The sequence below is a fragment of the Lepidochelys olivacea genome (assembly GCF_965140295.1).
Source record: "Lepidochelys olivacea isolate rLepOli2 genome assembly, chromosome: 11".
In the NCBI taxonomy this organism is placed as follows: Eukaryota; Metazoa; Chordata; order Testudines; family Cheloniidae; genus Lepidochelys; species Lepidochelys olivacea.
In genome coordinates this window covers 2,965,826-2,992,914 of record NC_140421.1, presented here as the reverse complement: position 1 = coordinate 2,992,914, position 27,089 = coordinate 2,965,826, and the positions used below count along the sequence as shown (strand labels likewise).

Genomic DNA, 27,089 nt, shown 5'->3' with positions numbered 1-27,089 from the left:
CACAGAACAAGTCCCAGCCCCAAGAGACCCAAGGCGGGGATTCCCCACCCCACATCTGACATGACGATCTCCCCCATGTTGCACCTGGCGCCTGCCCCTCCAGGCATTGCCAGCAGCCCTATGCATGGCGGCAGGAAGCCAGAGACCACCCAAGTCCACCTCAACTCAAACAGCCAGGCCGTTTTGCCCGTTTAAGATCCCATGGTGGGTTTTTTTTGCAGGACTACAAGGTATTATATATACACCCTAGTAATCAGCCCTGCAATTCCACTCTGCCTCCCTGAATTCCCCATGCAGTTTTGTCTGTTCTTCCTCCGTTCCCACCCGACTGTCGCACAGTGGTGTTGTGTGCCGTTCAAAAGCTGCCGTGCTCCACCCCAGAGGCGGCTGCCTTTCAGAGACAAGGGAAGCAATGGCCACAAGGCGGAACTGAAATTGAGGAGCATGGCAAAAGCTTCTCCCGCGGTAGGGCCTGAGCAGCAAAGGCTGCCCATGAATTGGGATCGGAGCAAGGTTCTCACTTCCCCGCCATTTCTGCCTAGGGAGAGCCAGGGAGAGGAGCTGGGGGGAGAAGGGGGTGGCTTTTTAAGTGCTCAGGGTGGCTGAAAAGGAGCAGGCAGCCGTAAGGGGATGGCGGCGAACTGGCCGTGGGGGCTGCGGGAGGCGGTGTAATCATTAGGACACGTTTGGGTGAGGAAGGAAGTAGGGGGCTGGCAGGGTGCAAAAGGCTGCAAATGCTGTGCCCTGGTGGCCCAGCCCCTTCACCAGCCTGTGGCGGGGAGAAGCCCCAGCGCCCACACCCTCTAACTAGCTGCTGAGGCAGATTTGGCTCAGCCCCGCCGGTGGCATTCGGGGAGGCCGGAAGGCAGGGCCGTTCGGGCTGATCTCGCAGGGCCGGTTTCCCCTCGCTCAGGGACACAACAGGCAGCCTTCAGCCCGCACCTTTGCGTGCAATTCCAGGGCCGCAAGATTGCCAAGCCAAGCCCGGCCTCTCTCCGCTCCCTCTGGCTGCGCTTGGCCACCGGCACAGCTAGGTCAGGAAAATTCCTTGAAAGGCAACTGTCCGTCCGTCCCTCTCCACGAGGGAGGACAGTCCTGGTGTGCCTGGGTGCCACCCCGTTGGAGGGCATGAGCCCCAATCCCAGTGTGTGCGCAGCATGGGGGGGGGGGTCTCTCTGCTGCCCCCAGCTGGAGGGCACAGCCCTGATCTGTGGGTGCGTCTGTGTGTCCCTGCTGCAGGGGATGTCCTGGCTTGCGTACGCACAGGCTCCAACAGCCGGACTCAGCCAGTTCACATTTCAACAGGGTCTTTTGCTTCCTCTCGCCCCACCTGCCTTCTCTGCCCATGTTATCCGACAGAGACACTGACAGTCATCAAACAAGGGGCACACTCGGCCCCATGGGGAATCCTAGAATCTCAGGGTTGGAAGGGACCTCAGGAGGAATCTAGTCCAACCCCCTGCTCAAAGCTGGACCAGTCCCCAACTAAATCATCCCAGCCAGGGCTTTGTCAAGCCAGGCCTTAAAAACTTCTAAGGAAGGAGATTCCACCACCTCCCTAGGGAACCCATTCCAGTGCTTCACCACCCTCCTCGTGAAAAAGTTTTTCCTAACATCCAACCTAGACCACCCCGACTGCCACTTGAGACCATTGCTCCTTGTTCTGTCATCTGCCACCCCTGAGAACAGCTGAGCTCCATCCTCTTTGGAACCCCCTTTCATTCCCCACACCCCCCGACTGTATCGACCGCAGCAACACTCATCACACCAATAAGCCACTGAATTGACCCCGCAACCTCGCACGGCTCCATCAGACCGGGTTGAAGGAGAAAGGAGTTGCCCCGGAACAAGGCAATCGTGCACTTCTGCCCTGGGGCATCATCCCACCTCTTCCCTGGGACACCGACTGTGCCCTAGACCATGAGTGTCAACCACCAGTCACTGACCGAGACCCCACTGTCCCTTCCCGGCTCTAGGGGGCACCAGCTCTCCTCACTTCCCCTCTTCTTGAGCTACGCCACAACACGGCCAAAGCAAACCAAAAACCAACCCACTGGCCACAGCAGAGCGCATTGCTCCGTGTGCCTTTCCCACGATGCACTGGGAAGTGAAGCCCCCTGCAGGGAACGTGGAGGGAGGAGCCCAGGGTGCAGAAGGGACGAGTTTGGAGGAGGCACCGGGCAGTCAGGCTGAGGGCACATGGCTGGAATGCTGGCCTCAATTGCAGCACCTCTGTTAATGGTTCTGTTCCACAGCCCTGCAGTCCTCTCCCGTTATCCCCCAGCACACAGAACAGGGGGAAAGGCATTGATCTAGCTAATCCCAGGGCTGAGGTCTCCTCCTGGGATCTAGCTCTCAGCTGCCCCATCACTGCCCTCATCCGCATGAGCACTCTCTGCTTCTTGCCAGGCGAGCGCAGCTGCCCGCTCGCCTGCCTGTGCCCAACGCCATGAGCTGTCACGCTAGGTTTTATTTCTAATTGCTTAAGATAAGGTGGTGCAAAGCAAAGCCAGACCTTGGCTGCGGGTGACTCACTACAAGATAAGCCAGGAAGAGGACAGCATTGAAGTCCCTGCAGCGGGAGACGAGAGGTGACATTGCTCAACTCACCCCCTCCCCACCCATACCCCAAAACATCTAGACACAATGGGCCTCCCAGACGGGCAAAAGCAAAGGGAGAATTGTGGAAAGATAAAGCAAGTAGCAGAGTCAAAAATAGAACCCAGGGTCCTGACTCCCCGTCTTTTATTCCAACCATTAAAGAGCACTCCACCCCAGATCCAGCCATACATGGAAAAGAGGGGCGCGTTGATAGCAACGTCTCTGAATGAGCCATTATGACATGCAGACAACTGATAAGGGAAGCTAAAGGTATTGGCTAGTTAGGTTAAGGATAAGAAGAACTTGTGGTTTTAATCGGTCAGGAACAAAAGAAACTAGCTGTGGTCTAGGTTGGGTACTAGAGCAGGATGGTAGAATTGTCCCTGATAATACAGACAAGGCAGAAGTGTTCAGAAACTATTTTTGTGATGTATTTGGAAGGAAGCAGCTCCCCTCTGCTTTTTCACCACGCTCCCACTGCTTTAAATCCCACTTGGCATTTTCAAAAGGTCCAGAAAACGGGCTGTCCCAGCCCAAGAGAGCCACTGAGATCGGAGATCTATGCAAGGCCGAGCTTAGCTGCTGTGAGGCTGGCTGGGCTAGTGGCTAAGGCAGTCAGGACACCTGGGTTCTATTCTTAGCTCTGCAACTAGTTGTGCTGGGTGATCTCGGGCAATTGCCCATTCCGCCTCCACCCTCTGTCTGTCTTTCTGTTCAAGCTCTGTGGGGCACAGCCTGTCTCTTGTTTGGCCTGCGTCTGGCACAATGGAGGTTCTACTCTTGGGTGCTTTGGAAATGCAGATCACACAGGCCACCTCTTCCCAGGCTTCAGCTCACTCAGCTGTTGAACGGCTCGAAGAAGATTTTGCCCTTCCCCACGGGAGTGGCAGGGTTGGACCCCGAAGCGCTCGGAGAGGCCCCTCGGCCCCTCGAACCCGCGGCCACTCGGATCCTGCCCCTGCCCACCGGCATCTCCTCACTAGCAATGGAGATCCTCGAGAACCTGGCGAAACCCCAGTGTGCCCAGAGGCGGACCAGCCCCACCGGCTCCAATGATCCCTGCAAGCGGGTGACCGTGGAAGGGATGGGGGCCCTCGCATAGGCAACGCCCCAGAGAGAGAGAGAGATCCAGGAGACAGAACCCAAGCAAAGAGCTGCCTGCCCAGCCTTCCCCTGCATGGGTCCCCAGCTTCTCCTCTCGGAGACAGCCTGGCATCCTCTGCGTCCCAGCTCAACCTCGAACAAGCAGGACTAGACCGGTGCAAAGAGCTTCCCCCCCCCCACCCCCGCAAGCCCTGACGTCAGCAGCGGGTTATTCATTAGCTCGTTAAAGAGTCGGGTGAGGGAAGAAAGCGCCAACCCCCATTCTCGCTGCCGATCTCTGCTGTCATGTCCCCGATTCGCCTACACTCCTCCCCGGCCTCCTGTTATCCCTGGACTGTCACCACCTCCAAATCCACCTGCCCCAGGGGCTGGTTCCACCCCGTGAGGTTAGAACAGGCCCCGTCCGGGCCAGCCACCCTGCCCACCAGCACTCGGTCCAGCCTAGCCTGAGACGGGCCCGGGTAGGTCTGGCCGGGGACAGCTTTCCCGGCCCCTCCTGGCTCTGTCAGCCCAGGACCCCTCAAAGCATTTACGGCAACAGGGCCATGGCGCTACCAAGGGGGGGGGGAGGGGCTTTGGGAAGGGTGGAGCGCTTGTCATCAGCTGTCGTCCTGCGGGGCAAGAGCCCGACACCCCCACTCCCAGTCTCACCAGTGGCAGGAGTGGGACTTTTGCTGGAGGAGGGGGCTGCACTGGGGTGTCACGGTGGGCAGAGAGAAAGGCAGGGGCTTCCGGGGGCAATGGAAGAGCCACAGAGCAGAGCTATGGGGCACAGACTCTCCAGTGGGTCTAGGTTTGTACAGCACCTAGCGCAGTGGTGTCCAGGGCCACAGCCAGGCTCCCAGGCCTGTTGGCAATGAAACAAGAATAAAACACTGAAAAATCTGCCCCCAATGGCCTTTCATAACTCCAGGTGCCCCCCCCCCAATCTTCACACGCCAGCTCAGCCCCACAGCTGGATCTGATCCCATTCCCCCCAGCAACCAGTCACCCGGCCATCCCCCCAGTCTGTGGCACTGTGGGGGTGGGGTGGGCGGGGGGGGAAGATGCCATCTATCCCAAGGGGACTATCCCTCCCCCAGCCCCTTACAGCGAGACATAGACACCTCCCACACCAGGGGGCACTTTCCCTTGACCCTGCCTCAGCTCCCAGGTGCTGCGAGGTGCTGAGCTCCCTCCAAGGTTGTGGGGAGGGGAGGGAAGAGCAGGGACCCCCAGGGGGACAAACCCCCCCTCTGAAATGCAAAATCAGGCACCCCAAAAAGTGATGCTGGAGCAGTTAGCAAAGGAGCAAAGAAAAGAGACTAGAAGAGCCGGGCCCAGCCCAAGACTTTCCCTCCCACCCTCAGCACAGCCAGCTGGCTAGCAGCACCGGTAGCCACATGCTCCCGGAGAGCTTCAAGAATTTCCTTGCAAAGCAGCCTCCAGAGGAACCCCCTTCTTAGGTCACAGGGCTGCTATTCCCGCCCCCCGTCAGTCCCCCCGCCCCCCCCTTCGCCAGCCGGAGCTGCAGACACTTGTAACCAACACCAGTAAATGGATCGATTGCCAAGTGTGTGTGGGGGGGTGGGGGGGGTGATAGAAACAGCACCCCCCCACACACACACACACACTCCCCCCCACAGCTGCCCTGCCAGGAACTTCAGTCCGAGACCATAAATCAACCCAGCCTAGGCCGTGGGCTCAGCCCCGCCCCCACTGGGAAGCATGTCCCATCCCACCCCCAGCTGATGACTGTACAGCTCAGCCCAGAGTGTGGGGGGGGGCAGGGATTTCCCTACCCCCCCCAACTCCCCCATCCCCCTCCACGTGCTCCATGCAGCGTTGCCAGTTTAGTCGTTTGCCAGCCCTCCATAAATCCAACCGCCCCCCTCCAATTTCATCCCCGGGGAAGGCTCTGGGAATGGCCTGTCCCCAGGCAAGGTTGCACGGCTTCCACCTACCCAGAGCATGCAGGACAAGCAAACCCAGGTCATCCTGTCGCCAGTTCGGGCCCCCGGCAGGCTCAGCGAGACCGTGGGCATGGCAGCCCAGGGCGCGGGGCGGCGGTGGGGCAGCCGGGCCAGCCCCGCCAGAAGAGATGCCAGCCCATCTCTCCGGCAGGCAGCACCCGAGTGTGTTTCTCAGCCGCTCCGCTAGTCCCTGCCTCCTTTCCCTGTCACTCCAGCTTTTCTCTTCTTCTTGGGTCAGTTCCTTCGCCTCCGAGGAGGAGGCGGTGCCTGGAGGAAAACCCTGCCAGGCGCCTACAAAATCCTCCCCCGGCTGCATAGACTGGCCCTTCTTTAAAGAACCCAAGCGCCCGGATTTCCCCAGGCATCTGCCAGCCCCATCTCCCCACTGAGAGCCCCCCCGAGCAGACCTCCCCCAGCGGGGCAATCCCCTCTCCACCTGCCCCACCTTGGACCTGCCGAAGCCTCCTTCGCTTTGCAGGGCCGGGAGCAGGTCTGGGTGCAGATCCGGTTCCCAGCTCAGCCCCCCAGCGCATTGGCTCTGGCCCAGCTCAGCGCCGGGAGAGATCCGTTTCCAGGCTGGTGGCAAAGCACAGACTTGGCTGGGTTTCAACGGGCCATTTCCCAGCTCCCTCCCCGCTTGGAAAGTTGGCAGAGGGGGTAGAAAGGTGCCAGGCCGAGACCAAGGTCCCCCATGTGTCCCCGGAACGAAGGCAGACTTTGAGCTGCCCACAGCACGCAGCCCCCGCCCAGGGCCCTCGGGGGTCGCGTCTCTGCAGACGTTCAGCCCGTGGTCTCTCAGGGGAACTGGCGAGAAGGATAGTACCAGCTGGGGTGGAGGTCGGGGGACGTGCGCACTATTCCAAGCAGCCATCAGATGAGAACCTGCCTTGGAACGGGCCACCTGGCGATGAGATGACTGGGTCCCCTCACTGCCGGCCCCCCGTGCTAGCCAGCCAGCCGGTCACCCTGCATAGCTGGGCCCGGACAAAACGGGGAGACTTTGCCCGGCCTGTTGCACTTCCCCTATTCCTGCCCAGCTCAGTCGCCCAAAGCCAGAGGGCACAAACCTCTGAGGGAACCCCAGAGCCCTGCAAAAGCCGAGGGCAGCGCCAGCCAGGCCGGGACACCGGGAACCCCCCTGTTCCAGCAAAGCCGGGCGCCGTTCTCCAGCTGCACAGGGCTCCGGCCAACCACCGGCTCCTGCACGTTCCAACCAGCTGCGCGCCCGGCTCCCCCGAGCCAGGCCCTCGTTAAGAACAGTTTCGCCCTGCAAACACATTTTCCCCTCAAGGTCCAAGCCAACATTTGGTTCCCATTTCCTTCCACCAACACACCCGCGGTCTCTCCCATCCAATTTCCACATGTGCCTGGGCCCAGAGGAGCAGGGGGGCCGGCCGCTTTCAAGGAAAGACGCAAAGAGGAGGGGAGAGGGAAGGAGGAACCTGCTTGGGGCTTAACACTGCAAAGTTTAGCCCTTTCCTGCAGTCCTGGGGAGGGGAGGGGGGAGCTGGGGGGCTCAGCCTGATACCCAGGGAGCAGTCTGGTCCCTTGCCGCTGTCCTGCGGCTAGGGTGAATGCAGAGAGGGGCGCTGGGGGCTCTTCCCCACCAAGGGCTCTCAAAAGCCTTGAACCCTCCCCTTTACAGTGAACTTTTGCCAACCTGCCCTCTGCCAAACACAACGCGTTGTTAATTTTCCACAACACAGCAGAGCCTTTATCGAGGCCTGACACCGACCCCAGCCCCAGGGAACGCCAGCTCCCCTCCCCCCAGCGCCACACACGCCATCATGGCTTCAGTTGCGGACATGCCAGGATGCCCCAAGCAAGGGAAAGCCGCTGGCCCAGGCCAGGGAGATGCCCCAGAATGACCCCTCCATGGACTACATCCCTCCCCACGGCACCCCAGCCACCCCCACCTGCTGCTTCCTCCAATGAAGAGCGTCCCTGGGGTCAGGGGGACGTGCCCTCTGGTGCCTGGCACATGGCTGGGGCCTGGCAGACACCTGGCCATCACCCGCACCTAGGCCGGGAAGGATTCTGCACGCTCCCTTGGGTCCTTTCTTGTGGGGGTGCTTTCCAGCCCCCCTCCCCAAACATCTGTACCCCAAAGGCTCCCGCAGCAGCCGCCTTGTGGCCGGGGGGCAAGGGAGAGAGATGCTGCGCTATGAGCCCTCACAGTGCCCGTGGGGCCAGAGAATTGGCACCGCTACCTTGGTGCGCACCCCTCGCCCCCTTCCCCCCTCACACATCCCCTCCCCCGTAGCCTTCTACAGCCCCCCCACCATTTCACACATTCCCCCTCTGCAACCCCACCCCCATCACAGCCCCCCTCTGCCCACCCTGCACCCCAGGCCCTGCTAAAGCAGCCAGAGAGCCAGGCTGCCCCCCCTTGCTCTGCTTGTCTGCCTGCCTCCCCTCTCACTGTGCCCCAGCCCCTCTCACCCTCCCTCCCAAGCTCAATAGGATCCTGCGACAAAGCCTGCAAGCCGGGCAGGGCCAGGCGAGCCCCTGTTTGTGTTCCCCAGACAATGCTGCCTTTTATATATGGGGCCGTGGCAGCCAAGAGCGGGACGGGACCACCCCGGCTCCCTGCCTCCCCCACTGCCTGGGAACACGCAACCCCCTCCCTGCCCCTGCACGGAGTCCCCCACACCCGCCGGGCTCCCTTCCCTGAGGGCAACCCTGGCTCCAACAACCCCTGGCTGGGGACGGAGGGCCTGGCCCATCAGCCCATGCCCCTCTGGGGAGGTGCTTCAGGAGCAGGCGGGGGACACCCCACAGGGCACCAGAACAGGACCAGGGGGCCGCAAAGGGGGCAGGGGACTTTGGGGACCCATCAGAGAAGGGTTAGGCTGAGATGCCATGGAAGAAACGAAGCAGCGGGGGTAGGGGCTGCGGAGTCAGGACCAAAGAGGGGGGCCAGGACATATTGGGGAGGGAAAGCACCAAGGTGCCTAGGGTGAGGCGGGGGGGGCAGAGGAGGCTTGGACGCCTGGGGAGGAAGTGACATGCCCTCCGGCTTTGGGGAGATGCGGAGCTGGAGAGACCATCGCCCCTGAGGCCCTGGGTAAAGGCTCTGCCCAGATACCCAGCCGAGGGACCCCAGCCAGCGAGGGGCTCCGTGTCCTGGTGCTGCTGGAGAACGGGCATCGCTCAGGGCAGGCGGGCAGAGCCAAGGGCTCCAGGGTCCGAGAAGAACCCGGAAACAAGGGGGCTTCACCCAACTTTCCAGGCCTGAGCCAAAGCCAATGGAGAGGCTGCTGCAGGCTCATGGAGGATCTGGCCCAGCAGGACCAGGCTCAGGCAGGAGGTCCCTGCCGCTGCTTCTGGGAGCTTCTCGAGGTAAGCGCTGCCCAGAGTCTGCACCCCTGACCCCCACCCAGGCCCCAACCGCCTGCTCCAGCCCTGATCCCCCTCCTGCACCCCAAACCCTCATCCCCAGCCCCACCCCAGAGCCTGAACCCTCAGCCAGAGCCCTCACCCCCTCCCACACCCCAACCCCCTGCCCCAGCCCTGATCCCTCTCCCGCCCTCCGAACCCCTCGGTCCCAGTCCGGAGCACCCTACTACACCCCAAACCCCTCATCCCCAGCCCCACCCCAGAGTCTTCACCCCCAGCCAGAACCCCCACACCCCCTCATGTACCCCAAAACCCTGCCCAGCCGATTCCCCTCTCACCCTCCAAACCCCTCAGTCCCAGCCCGGATCACTCTCCTGCACCGCAAACTCCTCATCCCCAACCCCACCCCAGAGCCCACCCCCCCAGCCAGAGCCCTCACTCCACCCCAGAGTCCCCTCCCATACCCTGAACCCCTCATTTCTGGCCCCACCTTGGAGCCTGCATCCCCAGCACAGAGTGCCCCTTGGCTCCACCCCCCAGCATCCCAAACCCCCAGAGCCCGCACCCCCAGCCAGAGCCCTCACTCCACCCCAGAGTCCCCTCCCATACTCTGAACCCCTGGGCAGGGCAGGGGCAGGGCAAGGGTGTTTGCTGCATACCCCACCTTGATCTGGGCACCGCTTGGGAAGAGAGCCCCAAACCAACACCCTAGAGCCAGGCCCCCCTCCAGCCCAGGGGGAGCGGAGACCCGGAGCCGAACTCCGCAGCTCAGCCGCATCCCTCCTGCTGGGCCATCAGCAAGCCTGATCCCCTGCCCAGAGATTCCTGCATCGCGCCCGGTGACCTTGAGTTTCTTCCCTAGGGAGGAAACAAATGGAAAACTTGGGACGTCACCAAAAACCTGACAGACACGCAGGCTCCCGCCCCGACACCTCCAGGCTTCCCCCGCCCCCAGCACCGGCCCAGCACCCAGCCAGAAATCCATGGCACCGCTTCACCGCCTGAGAGTCTGGCTTCCCCCTTGTCCCCATAAATCGGGGGGCCCCCCATGCGCTGAGGATCCAACAGGTTACAACTCCGGGCAGGGACAGCAGAGTGCTTTGGGAAGGGTCTGGTGTGAAGGGCGGAGAACGGTGCTGTCGGACCGGTGCCGGTCGTAGCGTATTTGGGACCCTGCAGCATCCGCTGCCCTGGCGCTGATGGAGACGCCCTGATCACCCCAAGGGTTTTGCTCAGCAGAAAACCAACAAAATCCCTTTTGTGCCAACGGCAGTTCCCAGCCCGAGCAGCTCAGGTGCTTTCGGCGTGGATCCAAACCTCCCTCCCCGCCCCCGGCTGGCACCCCTGCTTTCTCCCCTTCGCTCTCGGTTTACAGCTTGCGGGGCCTGCGGCTCATTAAAGCTCTTTATCGCCCCGTAAGTGCTTTCACTGCTGGCTGCTCCCGCGCTCCCCTCCCATGAAAAGGGCCCATTCCCGCTCCGAGAGTTCAACGCCCAGCAAAGCGAAGAGCCGGGCTGCCAACCCTCCAGGATGGTCCTGGAGTCTCCAGAAATTAGAGCTGAATCGTTAATTAAAGACGATGAAACCTCCAGGAATACGGCCAACCATAACTGGCCACCATAACTGGCCACCCTAGCTCCCACCTTCTCCACCCAGATGTGCGCAGAGGCCCTTGTTCGGAGCCGCAGCTCCCCCTCCCTCAGGCCACGTCTACACGACAAAATGACGCCCGCCTGACTCACGGCGGTCGGGTATCAAATCACTCAGGAGCACAAGCCTGCTGGCTCCTCGCATTGGCAGGGTGCGTCCGTCCCGGGAGCGCTCGGATCGATTGTCGGTGCGGGACGGCTCCTGGAGGCCAGTAACTACATCAGCGAAGAGAGACACTTGACTTCCCAGCTAGGTCGCCCCAAGGCAGCGCACGCTTGGGGCTTGGCTCTGCCAAACCAGCCTGGCAACGCTACCCGAACGAGCCCCGAGATCTCTGCTAAGGGCCTCCTCGGGCTGGGCTCGAAATAGCGATGGTGGGTGACTCTTCCCTGCCTCCAATTGCTGCTCCGTCACCTCGCTAGGACGGGGTGGGTCCCCACGCCTCCTTGAGAGGGCCTGGGGCATGGGGTTGGTGAAAGGAAAGGAGACGCTGGTGTGTTTCTGAGCGGACCTGGGTGCAAGAGGGGAATTCAAGCAGTTCAGAGGGACAGGACTGGTTTAATTTGTGCCAGTGGGACTCCGACCCCTTCCCCAGAGGAGAGGATTCCCCAGCCCAGTGCAACCCCTGTGGCTCTCTACAACCCAAAGCCAGACCCTTCTCACCCTGGCGCCCGATCAATCCCTCCCCCTCCTTCCAGACCTACACATGCTGGGGCCACTTCCCCTGGGTGGAAACATCCTCGTCTACACGGGGATTTTAGCCACCGCTGGAACTTGCTGTTGCAAACACCCAACGGAGAGACGATAAATCCCGGGGCAGCGCGACTGGCATCAGAACAGCCTCCTGCAGCTGCAAACCAGCAGCCCCCGGGGCAGATCACATCTACGCTGGGGGGCTGCATGGGTGCCATGCCGGCAACAGCTAAATGCCCAGAAGACATTCAGCCTCGGGCCAAGCTAGGCACGGGCACTACTTCAGCTCCCCGCCCACCCATCACCCCCGCATCACTTGTCTCTTCCCTGACCCCCATCGGGGCTGCAGAGAGCCCTCCAGTCACGAGGTGCCCCGGCTGGATGCTGTGCTCCAGGGCTGGGGCCCCCTGAGAGCTGCACGGGGCCCCCCCAGAGCTGGGGCAGCCCTGCCAGCCCAACACAAAGGCAGATCAGACCCTTCCCGGGGCATCTGGTTAAGTGTCCCTAAATCAGGGACTTCATTAGTCCCTGGGGTGGGGAGGGGCCGTGTCCTTCCCCAGGGGCTTCCTCCTGGGCTGGGGGGCAATCACAGGCTCATCTGTCAGTGCTGGCTCGCTAATCACAGCTCGCAATGGCCCAGGTGGCCCGTTGTAAGGGAGAGGGCGTGGCAGGCGCCCTCACGAAGTCCCATCGGCTCCATAAATCTTCCCCCCCGGCCCATTCAGCAGCACAGCGAGGCTGGGCCCCTCCAGAGGGGCAGGGGAAGGGTCAAGGGACAGTGGGCGCGGGCCATTAGCGTGATTTAGGGCTCATTAGAGGGGGGAGCCGCCGGACGCCCCGTTGCTGGCCATTCTTGGTTTCCAGCAGGCCAGGGTCCCCCGCTGGCCAGCAGGCGCCGGCTGGGACAGGTCAACGAGCGAAATGGCCACTTAGCAACCGAGCTGAGCCACACTGGGCAGGGGGGCGGGGAGCCAGCCCACCCTTCTCAGGGGGCCAGAGAAGCCGGGCACCGTCAGCCACCCCCTCCCGAGATCCCCCTGCCAAAAGCCAGCCCGGTTCAGACACCCAGCTCCCCGAACCACCGCCCCCCCCGTGTCACACCCCTTGGAGTTCGGCCGCCAGCATCGCTCGCAGCCGGGATTCTCCGGTGTTAGAAGCAAGCCCCCTTCCGAAGAAATCCAGCATCCCTGCGCCATCCCCACGCGCCGGGCTCCGCTCCGCTCCACCGGCCGCTCACCCACGCTGCGGTGGAGACGGCTCTCGCGCCAGCTTGTGCAAAGGGCCACAGCGCGGCCTGAGGAGAGGAGGGGAGGGAGACGGGAGAGGTTAGATGCACGGGCTGGGGACTGGAGGAGGGGGCTGCAGGAGGCCTGAGGTTGGTCCATAGCTCGGCCACCCAGTGCCAAAGCTCATAACACACAGCAAATCAGAGCCCGAGCACCGGGAGAGACAACAGGGCGTCACGTTTTGGTTTTAGCCAAAGGAGCAAGCGGCCACTGATGCCTCGTTACCCACCCACAAGGCAGCATCGTCAGCTACTGCAGGCGGGGCCCAAGGGGCTCAGAAAGGGTTGAGCCAGAACCGGAGTGCGCCATCTCCTCAAAGTGCTTATCCGGCCCCCACAGCTCACACTCTTGAATGTATTTATCCTCAGCACCTCCCTAGCTCACAGAGAGAGGTTGTGCCATCCTCATTGGACAGAAGGGGAAACTGAGGCATGGGTCACACAGAGTCTGTGGCAGAGCAGGGAGCTGAGTCCCAGCCTAGCCCCCAAACTGCTAACCACCCCTCTCGGGGCTCCTGCTTAGCCCACATCTCAAGGACATTTGCAAATGAGAGAGGCCAGCCTGTGGGTAAGGCACAGGGCTGGGATGCAGGAGAGCTGAGTGCAATTCCCAGCTCTGCTCCAGGCTCCCTGGGTGACCTTGGGCCAGTCCTGTCAGTTCCGTGCCTCAGTTTCCCCCATCTGTTACAGGGGGATAACAACCCTGGCCTGCCTCTCAGGGCATTGTGAAAATGAATCCGTTAGTGGGGGGGAGATGCTAAATTACTATAACACAAACTTGCAGAGATTCAGGCCAGATTTCCCATGGAGAGTCAGGGGAACCAGAGACAGCTCATGTCCCTGCCGGCCATCCCAGTCCTGGGCAGACAGCGCTGTGATCCGAAACAAGCGAGATCACCTCCCTTCTGCACAGCACCATTAGGATGCTATTTCAGGGCTGGGCTCCTTCCCTCGGACTCTTATTTTGGAAAGGGGGAGAGTCCGGGGGAGGCGCTAGAAGATCAGACAGAGCAGCCCCACACCAGGCCCCATGGATCCGAGGGCAGCCCCACATCTTACTTCAGGCAAGAAAGGCGAGACGGGGACCGGCCGATAGCATCTCGGTGAGCCATTAAGCTGCCAACAGCCGCAAGATTAATTCCCAGTGAAAACCACTCAGGAAGATCTCATTTAGCAGACAATAACTCTGCCCGCCAAACAGCCGCGCAGGGCCCGGCTTTAATTAAAGAGCCAGGGGGTGCTGATGCAGCAGCTTTAATAGGACAGAGGTCCCTGCAAGCTAGCCACAGGACGGGCCATTCCAGCACACAACGGGCCTCTGCTGTCCCTGATACGATCCTTTGTACTCGCTGCACTGCTGGAGGGGAGGGACTGGACCGGCTCCAGGTCTTAAAGAAAGCTGCCAGCCCCAAGCCCCTTCCAGCTCTGCAAAAGGGCCACCTAGATTCATGTTCCTGGCCTTCCCACGCTGCCACCATCCCAGAGCCACTGCAACAGACAGCAAGGGCCAAATTCTGCTCCAGGCAAGGCCACTGGCTCTAGCCACCAGGGCATCATTCAGATCCTCCTGTTCCAAAAGGGAGGCCTCTGGAACTTGAGCAACAGGAGAATCCCCATTTACGGTTAGCAGTACAGGGCTCAGGACACACAGGCAAACAGTTCTGTGTTCCAGCCATAGAGGGCACCACTCACCCATTCTCACACACACACCCCCCACTTCTCAATGTCTTTCATGTTTCAGAGATGTATTCCTATATTACTTCTGCAACCCTTTAAGCATTTCATTCCAAATGTAAATAAAGCATCTCCCCGAAAACCACCCTTGGCTGCAAACTTCCTGGCTCAGGCCAGTTGGTGCCAATCTCCGTGCCCCTCTCTCTGCACCCCTCTGCCCCCCACTCCTCGAGCTCCAACCTCCCCTGCATCTCTTCCACATCCCTGCAGCATCGTTCTTGGCATGGGGTGGGCTTCGCCTGGTCCTGTGCTCAGTCATCCAGCCCTGGCTTGGGGATTGCAGCCTGCGGGGAGGGCTGCCTAGAAGAGGGAGCCTGCTCCCTCAGAAATGGGGAGACTTGGGGCCAGAAGATCAGGGGAGAGGACCAGCATGGGCCTGGCAGAGCGTCCCTGCTCTGCATGGTCTGGTGTTAATGGACTTGCAAGCAGCTGGGTGCAGCCTGAGAAGTACAAACAGGGGAAACTGAGGCAGGGGCTGGTTGTGATGCTGGATCAAGCAAGGCCTTGCTACAGTTCTCTAGAACACCCTCCATACAACCCCTGTGCCTCGTGACTGCTCCTTCTCCTCTCCTGGCCCCTGTGCCAACAGATTGCTTTCGCACCTCTTCATTTCTCCCTTCCCCCGTTATTCACCCCACGATGCAGCTGCTTTCGTTTATTCACCCTCCGATGCTTCCCCCCCGGCGTGGTTGGTAATTTACACCATACGGCTTCTGCTGTCTTGTGCCCCCCAACCCCAAAGCCCCCCCGGATGCAGTGGCTATAAAAGCTGCCCTGCAGAGGGAGGTTACGCTGCATTGGATACACGTCACAAGCGTTTTACAGCTTTGGGCAATTGCGGGGTTTCTTGTGGAACATTTTAAGAGCTTCGTAGAGAGTCAGATTCTTTCCAGATGAATCTCAGAGAGTCATCAGCGGGAACCAGGAAAGGGAATTTCAAACACTACAAGGCTCCACCCTCACTTTCCCCTTCCCATTGCCCTATGCAAAAAACATGTCCACCATTGGCTACAAATGACCGCAAACTGCCCAATAGCTGGGGGGGAGGGGGGCCTCTGCAAGGAGGGGGCGGGGGAGAGTTTGTCCTTCCCAAGAATCTTGCAGCAGGGAGACAACTCCTGGTGCTTCGCACAGCTGGATCAGCCCACATGGGCAGCCCCACTGCACATCACCAAGCGGGGCTTGAACCTGGGCCCTGCAGTCCCAAATCCCAGGGTGCGGCCACCAGGCCTAGCTCACTGCCACAGCCCCATGGCACTGCACCACACGGACACCCAGCAAGAGCCAGGAAGTGCTTCCAAGCGAAGCGGACAAGCCAAAGGAAGGGAGAGGAAAGGACACGCCCACGGTCACCCAGCAGGAGCTGCAGACATAGGACTGAAACCTGGGCCCCACAGCTGGCAGTCTGGCGCTCTAACCCCTGGACCACACAGCCACGCCGAAACCACTTTGGGCGGAAAGCATTGGATTTGCCTTGAGCGTCCGGTAATGACCCAGTGCGCCGGGCAGCCCCCCGAGCACCCGTCAGGTGCTCTGTGCACACCTGACTCTGGGAACGGTGCCAGGCTGAAGCTAGGCTGGAGAGAGCGAAAAGCTCGTTGCCTCAGTACAGACACCCCGGCAGGCAGCGCAAAGCGGGGAGAGAGAACGCGTAAGAACTAGGGACACAGGCTCCTCTGACAGCCGCTGCTCAGCCTGTAAAGGAGGAGATAAATCCCCGGGTCTTTTAGCTGAAGAAGGACCCCCCCCCGTCGTTTGTCTCGAAAGCGGCAGGAGCAAAGCACGGCCCTGCCGTAAGCGGGACCACACAGAGCGGAGCGATGGGCAGGAATGCCGAGACAGGCCTGGATTAGACCGTCAGAGCCCGCTGCCAGCCTGCGTCCTCACACACAAGGAGCAACAGCCTGTTGAATGCCACATTTGCAGGTGTCCTGGATGCCGAGTAGCTGCCAGTGCTGGGAGCCTTCCCCAGCTCTCTCGGCATCCTGGACAGCACAGGAGGGCTCAGAAGCCACCACCGGCTCCCCGGGCAGCAATGCAGCTCGCCATCACGAAGACGTGTCGTGGCTGGTAGGTTGTGAGCAGATTTCCAGGGAGGCTGCAGGGAGACGCTAGCAGGCACGGTTATTAGCCGGCTGCATTCAGGCACTTGTATTGTCCGGCCAAACAGGCTCAGGGCCGTGGCCGGCAAGTGGCTGGGCCCACCAGAGCACACTGATAACACCGACAGATGGCGCATTGCTCCAGGGCAGAGAAGTGGGCGCTACAGGCCACATCACAGGACTGGGGCACTGGAACACCCCCAAGAGCTGACCCCAACTCAGACAGTGCCACAAATTCTCTGCCTCAGTTTCCCCAGCTGTAAAACAGCCTCAACCTTTCCCGAGCTAGAGGGCTGCTGGAGGATCCATTAATGGTTTGGAAAGTGGCGATAAATATTTCTCCAGGACCTTTCATCCTGCCCAAAGCACTTCACCTTCCACTGAAATGCAGCAACTTCTGGGGCAGAACACAGGAGCTGCCTAACAGCACACAGCGCCGCTCTTACTGGCTCTCCTCACAGCCTGCCTGGCTGGAACGCAGAAGGACCGGCAGGCAGGCCAAATTCATGTATCCACCTTAGCTGTGGTGTCCTGGTCAGATCTAGACAGCTCTCCTGCTCAGAAACCCACTCGCTGAGTATCGTCCAGGGGTCCGTTTCACGCTCCCTATGGCACACGGCCCCTCCTGCAGCACACCACCCCCAGCACCCCGCTGGGGTGTTGGGGTCTGAAGGGACTCAGGGGCCAGTGCCCCCTGCTGAGTCACCCACACCATGTTCTGTCCCTAGGTAAAAATCTCTCTCCCACTCCCACCTGGGGGTCCAGGACAGACCCCCAGACCACCCACACCATGAGGGCAGGTCTTGCCACGTGACCGCCAGCACGGGGCAGCCCTTTACCCTCCATGCAGCGGGCTCAGCTCACCAGCTCAACCGCTGGGGAAGGCAGGATGCCCAGTGGCTCAGGCCAAAATTCCTCGCAGCTCTGCCTGTGCCATAGGACCAGCCGCCCTGGGCGGGTAACCCAGGCTTCCCTCTGTCCCCAGCCTCAGGGGCAGTCCCACGTTCCTGAAAACATTCCCGCCTCCTTTCCAAACCATGGGTCCGGCACAGGGTGTCCGGACGCTCCTAGACCTGGGGCTGCAGCCCCAGCCATGTGCCACCCACGGGGACCTCAAACATGTATCCCCTGCTGGGGAGGAGGGGGCAGTGCCCACGAGCTGGGGCCCCCTTCGCTGGCTCCACAGGGCCACCCCACCCCGACTGCCTTCAGCCTGGAGTCACACTGGCAGAGCTGGGGCCGCGAACACCGCAGGAGAGAGGGCCATGCAGACAGACTGCAAGGCCCCTCCCGCACTGCACAGCCAGCCAGGAGCCTTGCCCCGGGACTAGCCATTGCCCCGGGCGGGAGAGGCTTTGGGCCAGCTGCACCGAACAGAGCAGTGAGCAAACACAGCAGTGGCCTGAACGCGCCGGGAGACGCCCCGTCTGTCCTCCCCGGCAGGAACACGCCGGGATCCCCCTGTAGCCCTCTTGGCTGCTTGCGCGCGTTTGGAGGAGACAACATGAACCCTGGCTAGCCATTGGTTCTGCCCCCCCCCAGCCTCCCCTCTGCTCTGCCTGGGGCTCTTCCCACCCCTGGGGGTGGGGGCGGCTGCAGCGTGGTCCCCTCTGCCCCTTCTAGAGTCGGGGGCAGCTCCGGAGGGGGCTCCTCCCCCCTGCATTGCAGGAAGCAGAGGTGCCGTCCTGTCCCCACTGCTCACAGAAGGGGAGGGGGAGCAGGGGAGGAGCTGCCCCGAGCAGCTGGCGTCTTTGTCCCCCCAATTCTCAGCAACCTGAAGCCATTCTTGGGGGGGGGGGCGCTCTTCCAGCAGCTCTGATTGGTTGCTCTGCCCCCAAAGGCAGAGCAAATGGGACAAGCAGCCAACCGAAGAGCTCAAATTCGCGAGAAGCTGCAGCCCACTCGTGTCATTGAGAGATTGGCTCCAGCCCCGGGGGAGCACCCGTCACTCCCCACACAAGTCGCCAGAGCTGGTGACACTGCCCAGGGCCCAGCCCAGGCACCCCGCCCCCTCTGCCATCCCATAATAGGGAGAACACGGGGTTGCGTTGTGAACCAAAGGGGTGGCGCGGTCAGACCAGGCCGGGTTTAAAGGCTGCTCTCAGCACCGTAACCCACGGGACTCCCTGCTGCAGGATGCCTTCAACTCAGAGCCCGGAGCTCATCCCAGATCTACAGAGGCACATCCGTGAAACCGACAGGCAACGTTGGACTGAGAGGAGCTGCTTGCGCCAGCGAGGACTGGGCCATGAAGGAGCAGCAGGGCCTGGGAATGCCAGTAACAGACTGAGATCAGTTTGGGTCCAGGGCATATGGCTCCAGCAACCCGAAACATGACCCGTCGCAGGGAGGGTGGAACTTGTGACATGATCTGACAGCAGCAGAGATGGGGCTGCCAGGCGCTGCACAGACACAGAGCAAGGGACCGGCCCCGCCCTGAGGCGCTCACAGGCTAAACAAAGGGAGCATCACCCTTATACAGACTGCGAGAGAGATGTGGCACCAGGCCCAAGGCCCCACAGGCTGGGCACTGAATCCGGATCCCCCAAGTGCCAGAACCTGTCTCCCCAGCCCAGCCGTCCTGTCTACGTTCAGAGGAATCACTCTTTGGTTTTAGCAGCGTAGGAGCCAAGACACATAATAGATTGCACCCTGGTTAAGGCAGTCAGTGCTCGCTCTCTCTCTCTCACACACACGCGCGCGCTACAACTAGATAGCCAAAGCACTAGGGAACGCGCCCCCCACCCACAGCCGTGCACCGTCCTGCCAGCTGCTGCACGAGGGCAGGAGCAGATCTGATTTCTCGGATCGTTTCACGAGCAGCGAAGACCCTGGCTGTGCGTCACGGCGAAGACGAGGGTCAGGGCATCGCTCAGGTTTCAGAGGCATCAGCGGATCCCGCAGGGTCCGGGAAGAACATTTCACTGCCCCGGTTCGCCTGCTGCCCGGGCATCAGTTGTCAGCCTCCGAGAGAGGCAGGGGCAGAGCTCCGATCAGGCCATGTTTGAACTCCCCAACCTAAGGGCAGGTCACCTGTGTGACGAAGTGGGACTCTTCTGAATGTTTCCTCTGAATATTGTAGGGGTGCCTCAGTTTCCCCTAGGCAGTTCTTAAGTATCTAGGGGGTGGGATAAGGGATCCTTGCAGAGCCCTAGAGGGCAGGTGTGTACAGGGGTCTGGACACAGAGGATGGCCAACACCCTGTTTCCTGGCAATGGATGGCCTGGGCCCTTCCCCCCTGCAAGGTGAGAGCTAAAGTGTTGGAGAACAAAGGAATCAGGTGACCTCCTGGCCAGGGAAAGGAACAAAGCCCAGAGGAGGGGGGGGCTGGCAGGACTTTCAGTTGGGGGCTGGCTGGGGACATGGAGTGAAGGGCAGATGGGGTTGTCTGGCTTAATGCCCCCCAAAATGGACTCAGCTGAGGGGTCCTGTTCTCTGCACCTACAAGCTCTGTGTTAGACCATGTTCCTGTCGTCTAATAAACCTTCTGTGTTACTGGCTGACTGAGAGTCCCGTCTGACTGCGGAGTTGGGGGGCAGGACCCTCTGGCTTCCCCAGGACCCCGCCTGGGTGGACTCACTGTGGGAAGCGCATGGAGGGGCAGGGGAGGCTGAATGCTCCGAGGTCAGACCCAGGAAGGTGGAGCCGGGTGAGCTGTGTGTCCTGCAGACAGGCTGCTCCCCGAGAGGAGACTTCCCCAGAGTCCTGCCTGGCTTCATGGGGAGCAGTTCCAGAGCATCCTTCATGGGGGCTCCGTGACAACCTGCAAAGCGGCATCTCTTCCTGCCTGGATGCTAGCCCTGCCAGACAGGGAGCAGCCAGCCAGGGGCATCAAGATCGGACTCTGCATCCCTTTGCAAAGCCCCCACCAGGCCCACATCCGGGAAACCCTCTCAGACTCCAGCCAAACAACCCTCCCCCCCCCCCCCCCGCAAGCAGGAACCCTTCTCTTGCTCAGGCCTGGCCAGCTCGTTGCTCAGAGGCCTCGCTCCTATCCACCGTCCCCCACCCCTCTCGAGCCAAGGTGTGATGAGCACTGGGAGGAGCCACTGTCCATCAGGGGCATTTCCTCTGACCTCCCTAGAGTTACAGTGGGGTTGGGATGGACAATCTGGCCTTGCGGCTTGAGCGCCCCCCAGCAGCAGCCCCAATTACAGCAATACGGAGTACCGGAAACTGCCTGTTCACGAGCCCCTCTGCCACCCTTCCCAGGGCCCATGTGTGCAGAGAGGAGATCACACAAACTGGATTGTTAGCAGCCATCTCAGAGTCCCTGGGGCGCCTTACTGAAGACAAGCCACTCTCCCGGAGCTTTCTGTGGGGCCCTTATCTACACACCACAATACTCCACAAACCCGGCCAGCCAACACCTCACAGCGACACTGGGAACTTCACAGCCCCATCTGGGACAGAGCAGAGAAACCCCATTTGCTGTTAGCAGTATAGAGTCTAGGACACACAAGAGTGCAGTTCTGAGTCCAACCACTAGAGAGCAGGGGACCCCTCAGGCACAAGCCAGTGCTTCATAATACCGCTGCTGTAAGATGCCGGCCGGGTTTTGTTTGAGAAGCGACACAGAGCAGGTCTGGGGTGGGCAGGGTGTGGTGGAAACGCACGCACTCTTTAGAAGGAGAACGAAAAGTTAAATCTCCCAGCTACAGCTGGGAGAGCGGGCGGTGGTTACTGGTCACACTAACAGGGCTGAGCACAGGCCCGTGCTGCCAGCAAAAGCCTGCGCCGGATGGACCCAGCTGCAGCCACGCTCGTTCCATCTGCCGCCGGGTTCGCCAAGCAGTAGCAGGCTGCAGCCTTGATGGAACAGGAAACGTCTGGGGAGAACCCCTAGTACTGCCGCGAGCCATGGTGGAGAGGCCCTAAATCACTGACCTGTCGGGCTGGAAGGAGCCTCGAGCAGTCCTCCAATCCAGCCCCCTGTGCTGAAGCAGGACAGCAGTGTCCTGGGCCTCCTCCAGGGACTTCACTTCCTGTCCCAAACAGCTGGGCTAAGGTTGCAGTTCCCATGTCCCCCAGGAAAAGCTCTGGATGGAGGTGCTCAGTAGAAGGTGCTCAGGCCCTACTCCAGGTTTGACTGTCAGTCGTTTTAACTCTGGCTATACTTATTCTCCCTAAGAACGTCCGATCCCCCTCTCCTAATGGTGAATTCTTGGCCTCAGCAGCTTCTTGTGGCAGTGAGTTCCCCAGGCCAACAACGCTGACTTGGGTCACTATCGAACCTGCCACCCTTCAAGCTCAGCGGCTGCCCCCATGACCCTGCTGAGAGAGACGAGCATCCCCTGCTCTCCCTGCTGGGCCCCAATCAGGATTCAATCCAGTCTCCCCTCACCTGGCCCCACTCCAAGGTCAGGCCCTTTTCACTCTCTGTTCCCAGGGTCGCTGCCCTAGGCCCCTCACCATTCTCCCCACCCGTCTCCACACCCCTGCACACCATGCAGCCAGGTCCCCCAGCCACCACTTACCTCCCCCTCCCTGGGCAGGCCCCAGCATTGGGCGCTGCCCAACTAAAACCCACTAAGGGTGAGTGGCGGGGTCCAGGCACCTTAAGGGACTGGCAATGGGAGAGGGTACCTCTGCCCAGCTGCCACCCATCCCTAGCTGCTCAGGGGCTACATGCAATGAGTTTGGGGGGGGTCTCAGCCTGGCACCCACCAGTACAATTGGCCCCCTTTGTTGGCCAGGCCAAGGACCCCACAGTGGGGTCCCCTCCCATGGGGGGGGGGCGCGACAGGCCAGTGGCAAGACACATAGGGGCGCAAGCGGCAGGGATGGTCTCAGGATGAGAAAGTTGGATCCCAGACCCCAGAGCCGGGCTGGCCTGCCTCTGCTGCCTGAGACAGCGCCGGCTCAGGCCACCCACACGAGGGCTCTTCCATCGACATGCCCCACTCCACAGGGATCCCCCCACAGCAGGCAACCTCCTGCCCTTCCTTAGCCAGCCCACCACCCCCTCCTCCCACAACGGCACCCCTGAAAATCAGGGCTCCCCAGGGGCTACCACATTTGCAGATACGAAGCCAGGCTCCCCCCCACTGCAACCTCCCTGTCCCATGCCCCCACTTACCTTCCTGGGCCAGCATAAGCACCGGGGCAGGATGCAGGAGAAGAGGTACTTCCCCCAGCGGATCATCAAGCCGAAGCACCAGCCGAGACAGGTCATAGCTCACTCCTTCCTGGCTCCCCCACAATCTGCAGCCCCCAGGGGAAGGTGGTTTCCAGCTAAAACTCCAATGGATGCTGGGCAGTTCCTGAGCTCTGAAGTAACCAGTGGCTCCCGGCGTATGGCTGGGCTAATCCCGACCGCCCCTCACCGTGCCATCAGCACCGCAGAGCCGGGTGGCCATCAGGCAGCTCCCAGCCCCTCCTGAGCAACCTGGGTGCAGTTCTTGGGGCCAGCGCCCCTCAGTCCCTCGCTGTGCGCCCCGTCCAGGTGCCGGAGACGCCGGCTAAACCTTCCCCGCTCCCTGACGGGCGGCACAGCCAGACCCCGGCTGCGGGACAGGCAGCAGAAGCCAGCAGGGCCCTGCAGCGTGCGAAGGCGCAGCCAGCCTGCAAAGTCTCCCAGCGCTCCCCGAGGGGCAGGCTGCAGAGAGCGGGCTGCACCCTCTGGGCCGCCCAGGGCCCAGCTCACACGCACACAAGCCAGCCCAGGCACGGCTTCCCCTCCGGAGCCGCCCGGCAAATCCCACCCCCCATTAGCTAATGAGATTCTCCCCCCTCTCCTCCCCCGGCAGCGCGGGTCGCTCAGGCTCTGTGCCTTGCAGCTGCTGGCCCCTCCGCGCGCTCGGCAGCTCGTGTCCTTCACGGCGCTTGCTAGGGCACCGGGCTCGTCCCTGGAGCCGAGCGATGCTGTGCCAAAACCCCGGGGATGCAGGGCAGGGACGAGCAAGGCACAAGGGGAGGACTGAGAGGGCTCGCCAAGCCCTAGCTCTGGGCCCAGCTGGGCAGGGGGAGTCCCCTCCAGGGAGATTCTGCTGCTTCCCGCTCATCTATGGGATTTCTCTGGTGTCTCCGCAGGCAAATCATCAACGTTTCTATCCTCCCGCGCCCCAGTGGGGCAGGGCCGGGCTGTTACCCCATGGGACAGATGGGAAACTGGAGCACAGAGCACCTAGCTGACTTGCCCACGGTCACACCGGGAGGCTGGGGCAAAGCGAGGATTTGAAGCCTGGGTGCCAGCAAGTGCTCTAACCGCCAGACCGTCCTTTCTGCTTCAACAGAGCCCACGGTGAGATGCAGAGCGGAGGGGCCTGGGGCGCTGGCAGGGGACACCCTGTGCTACGGTTCCTAGTCAAAGGGGTTCAGCGATTACAGTGCGGAGCTAGGAGGCAGGGCTCTTGGGTTCTAGTCCCAGGTCTGCCAGTGCAAATGGAGGTGAGGCCCTTCCCTACTACCTGCCTCAGTTTCCCCCATGCAATGGGGGGAGGGTCTGCTCACTTGGCTGAGAGAGGGGAGCCCCAGCTCAGGGCTGCTGGTACAGAGCCTGGAAACCCCTGCAGTGCCAAGAACCGGCCCTGTTGCCAGGCACGCCGACGCCCCCGCCCCACACTAGAACCAGCATGGACATTTCAAACATTAAACCCCACCCAACACACTGCACTCATCAAAACGTGGGGGCTGGACGGGACCTCGAGAGCTCGGCCAGCCCAGCCCCCCACACCGAGGCAGGGCCAGGGAAATCTAGGCCCAGCCCTGACAGGGGTTTGTCCACCCTGCTCGTAAAAACCTTCAGTGATGGAGAATCCTCCCCAGGCACCTGTCCCAGAGCTTCCCCACCCACGGAGTTAGAAAGTTCTTCCAAAAATCCAACCAAAATCCGCCTTGCGGCAAACTGGGCTGATTTCTTTTTGTCCAAGCCTCAGTGGACATGGAGAACAATCGATCACCAGCCTCTTTACACCAAGATTTTACATGTTTACAGACTCATCAGCTCCCCCCTCAGGCTTCTCTAGATTAAATGCGCCCAGGGTTTTTAGCCTTTCCCCCTAGGTCAGGTTTTCATTTTTATTCTTCTCCTTGGGACTCCCCACAGTGCCTCCCCATCTTTCCTAAAGCACAACGCCCAGAACTGGAAGCAGGACTCCAGCTCAGATCTCCCCAGTGCTGAGCCGAGCGGGCCAACGACCTCCTCTGTCTTACATACGACACTCCTGTTAAGACACCTGAGTGACAATCACCTCTCTCACAACAGCATCACACGGGGGACTCATTCGAGGTGTGATCCACGAGAACCCTCAGGTCCGTTTCAGCAGCGCGACCCAGCCAGTTATTCCTCACTTTGAAGCAGCGTGTTTGATTCCTAAGTGAAGGACCTTGCACTTGGTCTTTACTAAAAAAGAAAAGGAGGACTTGTGGCACCTTAGAGACTAACCAATTTATTAGAGCATAAGCTTTCGTGAGCTACAGCTCACTTCCTCAGATGCATATCGTGGAAACTGCAGCAGGCTTTATATATACACAGAGAATATGAAACAATTGGTCTTTACTGAAGTTCATTTTCCTGATTTCAAACCAGTTCTCCAATTTCTCAAGAGCATTTTGAATCCTAATCCCCTCCTCCGAAGTCCTTGCAACCCCTCCCACCTTGGTGTCATCCCAAAATTTTGTAAGCATCATCCTCTCCACTCTGTTATTCAAGGTGTTAATGAAAATATTGACTAGTATTGGACCCAAGACCGACCGCTGTGGGACCCCACTAGATAATGGTCCACTGGCAAACTGGGAGGACGTGAGAACTACTCTTTAGGTACAGATTTCCAACCAGTTGTGCACCTCCCTTATGGAAATCTCATCTAGACCATATTTCCCCGCTTGCAGCCGAGAATGTCTAGCAAGGTTTTTGACACACTCCACATGACTGTGGTTACATATCACACTTGAAAACTAATCATTTGGTCAGCAACACGAGTCTCTCTCCTCTACAAAATGAATATTTGCAATTTTTCTACTTCAAGGGATAACTGGCCTCCAAATGCGCGTACTCCATGTTAAATGCAGGTTCTCCATGCTACAGATGCAAATGCTGGCGTACTACCATGCAGTGGTTTTGTTCCATCCCTTGACACTTAAGTGTCACATTCTTGACACTCTAGGCCAAGTGGATTATAGTGTGGTCCTCAGCCCAGAGACCTTGTCTTACGGCATTTCTGTACAGCACCACACCCAGCAAGGATGAGCCAAAAAACACATGCTATTCACGTCTGATGATAGGTGGCGTGCCGCTAACAGAGCGCAGCGTAGACCTCAGGAGGTTTCAGTCGTCCAAAGGAATTTTCACATCTCGTGAAACAAAAGTCACCCAGAAAGCTCGAAAGCAACAGGAGTCACTGGACAGCGTTGCTCTTAGATTTGATCTCTGAGAGAAAGGAGATGTGCAGATGTGAGTCGTGTGGATCAATGCTCGACTGCAAGGTTGTCGGGGCCGGGGGCAGACCAGGGCCTCATTGTGCCAGGCACTGTACAGACACACAGAGATGGTCCCTGCCCCGGCTGAGATCAGGTCCCCATTGTGTAAGGTGCCGCAGCGAGAGACGGTCCCTGCCCAGCTCAGAGGAGATCACTAGCTGACTGGCGTGGGGAAGGGGGATCTATTGCTCCATTTTACGGATGAGGAACCGCTGCACAGAAAGATCCTGTGGCCAGCCCCAGGTCACATAGAAGGCAGCAGGAATTGCCACTAGACCAGCCTCCCTCCGCCGAAGCACCCCTTGGGGTCCCCCCCATCCCTAGCGAGGAGCCTAGGGAAACAGCTGATCCTGCCCATCCGGGTGGGGGAGCAGAGAGGGGCTCTGTGGGGAATGCTCCATGACAGGGGAGCCGAGCCCCTGCCCAGCGGGCTGGAAGCCAGCTCTGCTGATGGAGATGGGGCAGCAGGTGACGAACGGGCAAGGGGCAGGGGGAGTGGACCCTCAAGCTAGGCTCCACCACTAATGCTATTAACCTCCCCCACCCCCCAGGGAAATCACAGGATGCTCCCAATTAGTCACTGCAGCAGGCAGGAGAGGGGAGGGGAGGGGGACGAGAGAGTGAGCTGCTGGGGGGGTGGGGAGGGCCTCGATCTGGCCAGCAGGGGTGGGGGGAGCCTGGGTTTTCCCATAGCCCCGAGGGATCTTGCTCTAGGGCCCCTCGGCACAGCCCCAAGGAATTTGCCCTCCCACATTGGTGGGGAGTGGAGAACGCCCCCAACCCCACGCCAAGCCTTCCTCTGCTGAGCCCCTCGGACTGCCAGCCCTCCCAACCTGCCTGCCCCTGGCCCAGCCGCTGGCCACCTGCCAGCCCAAGGGGGGGGGGGTCGCAGGTTGTGGGGAAGCCAGCGGGGGGTCACCCTCCAGCTCCCACGAGTGGGTGAGGCTCAGCCCCCCTGTATCCCCACTGAGTGCCAGGGCCCCACCGCCTAGACAGTGATGCACTGCACCGAGCAAGTTTTGTGCAGTGCCAGGACCAAGCTCAGCGGGGCAAACTGGGCTGAGCACGCCAGGCTCACTGGGTGCCCAAGGACCAGGCCTGGCCTGGGACGTGGCCTAGTCGGCAGCCCTTCCACCAACACCAGCCTGGAGGGCGCCCAAAGCCAGTTCTAATAGCCGCCCCCGACAGACACTCCTCTGCCCCCTCCCT

At 60.6% G+C, this 27,089-nt stretch overlaps 1 protein-coding gene across 10 annotated transcripts in view; it reads right to left on the bottom strand.

Moving 5' to 3' along the window:
- TNS1 (tensin 1) overlaps positions 1-23,088 on the bottom strand; it is a 298,282-nt gene extending 275,194 nt beyond the window's left edge. For 9 of the 10 annotated variants that reach the window (XR_014713659.1, XM_084643936.1, XM_084643941.1 and 6 more), the window contains exon 1: positions 22,540-23,088. Coding sequence is in view for 9 of the 10 variants with exons in the window: in XM_084643936.1 (XP_084500062.1) it covers positions 22,540-22,635 (96 nt within the window). In the remaining variant the exon portion in view is untranslated. Of the gene's footprint in view, positions 1-5,648; positions 5,876-22,539 lie in introns of those variants that run through there. The other variant, XM_084643942.1, reaches the window with a different exon arrangement.
- Between the last annotated feature and the right edge of the window lie 4,001 nt (positions 23,089-27,089).